This window comes from Myotis davidii, unplaced genomic scaffold (assembly GCF_000327345.1).
Source record: "Myotis davidii unplaced genomic scaffold, ASM32734v1 scaffold223, whole genome shotgun sequence".
Classification (NCBI taxonomy): domain Eukaryota; kingdom Metazoa; phylum Chordata; class Mammalia; order Chiroptera; family Vespertilionidae; genus Myotis; species Myotis davidii.
Genome location: NW_006294609.1, coordinates 4338048 through 4343323, shown reverse-complemented (window position 1 = coordinate 4343323; position 5276 = coordinate 4338048). Strand labels below are relative to the sequence as shown.

At 36.4% G+C, this 5276-nt stretch overlaps 1 protein-coding gene across 1 annotated transcript in view; it reads left to right on the top strand.

Moving 5' to 3' along the window:
* Window positions 1–5276, top strand: part of ATXN2 (ataxin 2) — a 64870-nt gene that overhangs the window by 24746 nt on the left and 34848 nt on the right. The window contains exons 8-11 of the mRNA XM_015567352.1: window positions 298–389; window positions 838–1035; window positions 2417–2595; window positions 4462–4671. Coding sequence (XP_015422838.1) covers window positions 298–389; window positions 838–1035; window positions 2417–2595; window positions 4462–4671 — 679 coding nt within the window. The remainder of the gene's footprint in view (window positions 1–297; window positions 390–837; window positions 1036–2416; window positions 2596–4461; window positions 4672–5276) is intronic.

The following is a 5276-nucleotide window of genomic DNA, read 5'->3' as shown; positions in this document are numbered from 1 at the left end:
AAGGAGAGAATCCTGACCTAAGGGGGCTCATGCTTTATGAAGTAACTGAAATGTTCTAAATTTTTATTAATAACCTGTTAAATAATTGTTTTATATATTTACCAACTTGTAGGGGCCGATGTACAAGAAAAATTTTTCCTTAAAACATTTCTAAAGGAAAATTTTGCCTATTAATTTTCTAGATTGTGCTAGTATAGTATAGTAGGATAGATATTGTTAATGCAGATATTGATTGTAACTGAACTAAAGAAGACAAATACTTTGTCATTTTGAAAAATGAGCTTCATTTTCTTCTAGTCTAATGGATGGGATCCCAATGATATGTTTCGATATAATGAAGAAAATTATGGTGTAGTGTCTACATATGATAGCAGTTTATCTTCATATACGTAAGTTTAAAAAGTTTGCTTTTACTTTAGTGCGTTTGTCTTTGGTTATCAATTTAAATTATGATGTTGAATAAATTCTGTTGCTTTTAAATTAAACAATTCTGTGAAAGCATTATCTATTACTCCCTAAGCTGATAAATTCCCATTAAAACAGGGAATACACATAGTTTACATATACTCTAAATGTATGCTCTATAAACATGTTATAAACTAAATTAGCAAGTCTAGTAGTTATGGGGGAATAATCAATTTAATGGTTTTGGAAATGTTATATTCCTTTAGGGAAAAGATAACATAATTCAAGTTTTGATTTACAATAAATATATCACCGTAACTCTCTTACAGTTTTACCAGAATTTCAAACTCTAAACTCCCTTAATAGTTGATTGTGACAGTTATATAAATTATGACTTTCCTCACTTTGCTTTTTGTTTTCCTCATGTTTCAGGGTGCCCTTAGAAAGGGATAATTCAGAAGAATTTTTAAAACGAGAAGCAAGAGCAAACCAATTAGCAGAAGAAATTGAATCAAGTGCCCAGTACAAAGCCCGGGTAGCCCTGGAAAATGATGATAGGAGCGAAGAAGAAAAATACACAGCAGTTCAGAGAAATTCCAGTGAACGTGAGAGTCACAGCATAAACACTAGGTATTTAAAGGAAATCATGATGCAGTATTTTGGATACACCATTCAAGGTCTGTGTGAGAAGGTGTATTATTATTATTATATTTCATCTCCCTTTAATGTAGCTTAGGTAGGAAATGCAAATGGAATTGCTTTAAGGTTCTAGCAGAGAAAAGATTATAGAAATCTTAGAAAGTAATTTCAGAGCATCAGCTTTCTGTTGTCAAGTGTTGGATATACAGCGATGAGTAAGCCAAGGTCTGAAAGAGCTCATTTAGATGAGCGGTGTGTTCAAAGTACTAGGGACGTTCAGAGTGAGGAGGAACTAGCATAGCCTGTAGGGTCAGAGGGGGTGACATTTTGTGATAGCATAGTCGATCTGTTGGCCACTCAGATAGAAGAATTCCTCACATGGTGAAAAGATCTGTGGAAGAAGCCCACCACATATCTGAGGAAAGGCCAGCTGTGTCATGTGTGTAGGGTACAGGGTGAGTGTTGAGGGTGCAGGGGTGGCCACTGGTGATAGGAACTGAGGTAGTGAAGGGCTTCACATGTCACATTAAAAGAACACCTTGCAGGCAGGGGATGAGGTGAAGGAAACTCTGGGATGTTGAGAACTGACTGAGCCATGGAGACCAGTTAGTGTTGCAGTAGTTCAAGTGTGAGAACTTGGTAACCAACTAGACCAGGGCTAGCAATAGAAAGGTTAGAAAAACCAGGGGTGACTGAGGTTTATTTGATAACTAAGTGGGCTGGTGGTTGTACTGGTAATGGAGACAGAAAACATGGGGCAGGTTTGAGGGGAGATATAATGAGTCTATCTGCAGTTTATTGCATTTGAGGGCTTCACAGATCTTCCATTCATCTATTCACATGTGTTGAAAAGCACCTGCTATATATTTGGCAGTGTAAGCTATGCATCCCGTTTCACCACACTCCTAGCTGAGAGTCTGGTGATTTGAATGAAAGTGTACAGCGGGAGATGTTGAGGCTGGGACTGGCAGGGGAACTTGCGATTCATCAGCATTGTTGATACTAAAGTCAGGAAAAACGGTGAGTAGGCACAGAGAGAAGAGATCTCAGAAAACAGAGAGAAAGCCAAGGAAGAACAAAGTTTCAGGAAGGTAGACTATGCTTAATAGAGTCAGCCATGAAGAGGCAGAGTAGATTAGCATGAACACACGTCTGTTAAACTTTTCTGAGGAGGGAGAATCTGGGAAATGAAAGGCGCGAGCTAGAACTCAGAGTAAATTGGAAGCAAAGGGTTTCTGGGAGTGGGGCAGTTTGGTTTAGTGTTTAACCTTTTTATAAGAAGAATTCCCTTCTGCCTAAATTACTTTTAGGTTTGTTTTATTGGCCTGGTTCCTATTAGGATAAAGTCATTTAGAGGATCTCTCATTTTCAGGGAAAATAAATATATTCCTCCTGGACAAAGAAATAGAGAAGTCATGTCCTGGGGAAGTGGGCGACAGAATTCACCGCGTATGGGCCAGCCTGGACCGGGCTCCATGGCATCAAGATCCACTTCTCACACGTCAGATTTCAACCCGAATTCTGGTTCAGACCAAAGAGTAGTTAATGGAGGCAAGTATTTTGACCAAATTTGTCAATGTTATTGATCAAATATATCACTTTTTAAATAATTACAAGTTTACGTAATGATAAGAATGTGCACACCTTAATTTTTGTGGAGTTGTTTTCACTTTAAAAAATTATTTAAATTTACCTTTGTGGATATCAAATTAGTAAAGTTAGTATAAGTAATTGGAATACATTTAGCATAATGAGAAATACTCATGTATTAAGATAAAGTGCTAAATTTAACCAAAGACATTCACTTGGCAAAAACAAATAAAAAACACTCCACATATAAAGAAATTGGAAACTTTGGGTAGGTTCTCAATTTTAAAAACACTGGATGATAAAGTTATTTACACAAAATTTAAATGGAAAATCCTATTCTGTGTGAAACATTCAGTGGTTAATATAGATTTATTTTCACTTACTGTTTGCTTATATATTTATATTCTGCTTATTTCAAGAAAAGATTTGAGGTGACTTGACAAGACATGACCAACAGTCATGCGAAGAAGGTGACGAATGAAATGTGCTTTAAAACAACCGAAACAACTCTTAGTGTAAAGGTGGCTATTGTAGTTTAGCTTAAGTAAAAGAAACTTGCATCTTTAGTAAGAAGAGATACTCTACTCTACCTCTAAGTCTAGATTGAATATAGCTCATAGGTCATGGATCTTTAATGTAAGTCTGGTATACTAGACAGCAGTACCGTAGACAGTATTGAAATACAGTAATTAATAATACTGAAGGGGGAAGTGGGCAATCCATTTTAGGTATCTAAGTTTGGGAAGTTAGGAGGAAAAATAGAGAACACTAAGTTTCCAATTTCATTTTATTGAGTCTTTCTCCAGAATTCCTCTCCAAATGAACACTCTTGAGTATTTTGTATACTTAGTATTGGGGGGTGAAATTTCTTTGCTCACTGAGTAAAGAATTTCAGTTGCTCATGAACAGAATTTCCAAAGTAAAAAACCTGAAGGGGCTGGGAAATGTATGATACTCAAGTGTGTGGCAGCCTGTGGAGAGGAGACCTGGACTGTTTGCTAAGATGAAGGTAAGTGATATGCTATGTTTACATGTTAGCTGTTATTTTGACCTGTGCATATCCATCAGTGTCAGTTATTTGGTGATGACTGCTCTGTAGTTGTATTGTTCATTAAGCAGTTTCTTAGATGAGTTAATTATCTTTAGATAAGTAAAGCTGCATAATTATACAGAAGATCCCCTTTTCCTTATTTGATAAGATTAAAATGTTTTTTGAGAAGGCAATGAATGTTAACCTTTGTCACTCCCATGACTGTAGAAAATAGTGGAAGTAATGTTTTATTTCTACTTGAGTGAACTTGCTTAATGAGATTTCAGACTGAAGCTTATGTTCAAGTATAAACTAGATGAAAATCAGGAATGGTTATGAGAAACCAGCATTTTTAATGGGATTTTATAGTTGATGCTTATTTTCATTATGTTTCAAAAGCTAAAACTAATGTAAATGTTATTCCTGAGTTTTGTGATTTATTGTGTGAAATTATCTATATGTTATACTTCTTTTATCTATTTACTGAGAAACAGTTGTAGAAGTAGGATTAATAGGCAAAGTCTTAACTGTCTTCTTCAGTAGTATGTGTAGATCCTAATTAACCCTTTGGGAACGTGTATTCATTTAAACAGATTAATTTTAAGGAGGTTAAAGTAAAATGTGAATTATGTCAGTTTAAGTTATGCTAAAACTTATCACAAATCAAATGACTGTCCTCAAAGGGTTAAAATGTACAAGAAATCATTTTTGTCATTTTACTTTTTTTTCTGTTTACTTTTTTCCCTCATTTTTTTCTTTAGTTTTTATACTTTCCTTCATATCATTTGTTCTGTCAGGTGTTCCCTGGCCATCGCCTTGCCCATCTCCTTCCTCTCGCCCACCTTCTCGCTACCAGTCAGGTCCCAACTCTCTTCCACCTCGGGCAGCCACCCCTACACGGCCGCCCTCCAGGCCCCCCTCGCGGCCATCCAGACCCCCGTCTCACCCCTCTGCTCATGGTTCTCCAGCTCCTGTCTCTACTATGCCTAAACGCATGTCTTCAGAAGGTACAATACCACAATTTGTTCATGTTTTTGTTTGTCTTTGTTTAACTCCTGTGTGAGTTTATAATTAGAAAAGTTTCCTCTTCATTATTTGATAACTTATAATTTCCGTGTTTTAACTTTAGTTTATTAAAACTATTTCTATTAACCTTTTGTTCATTAAAGAGAAATTTGATAAAATGCTGTGTGAAGCTATGAACTATCCTGAATTGTAAGAAGGGGGATTATCTCTGCCTGGTAATGATGCTCCTTCACAGCCCCAGCAGGTCTGCCCAGGGCCTCCCCGATACGATGATTAATGGCGTACAATGAACTCTTCACCCAGTCTTGGACTTACTGTAGAACCTATCATTTTATAGCTCCTTGGCCAAGGTATTAGTGAACCTACCTGTTGGCCGTAGGCAGGAGTGGTGATTTAGGGATATTTTTTGAGAGGGACATTCCATATAGCTGCCTTTTTGTGTCAACCCTTAGATTACACTAGTGTTTGGTTTTATGTGTGGGGAATTAAAAAAAATTAGCTTTGCAATATTTTATAATGAAAGTACTTGAATCTGGAAAAAGTTCTGGATCTAAAGTAAAATTGTTAATAAAAAGCATATCTGACT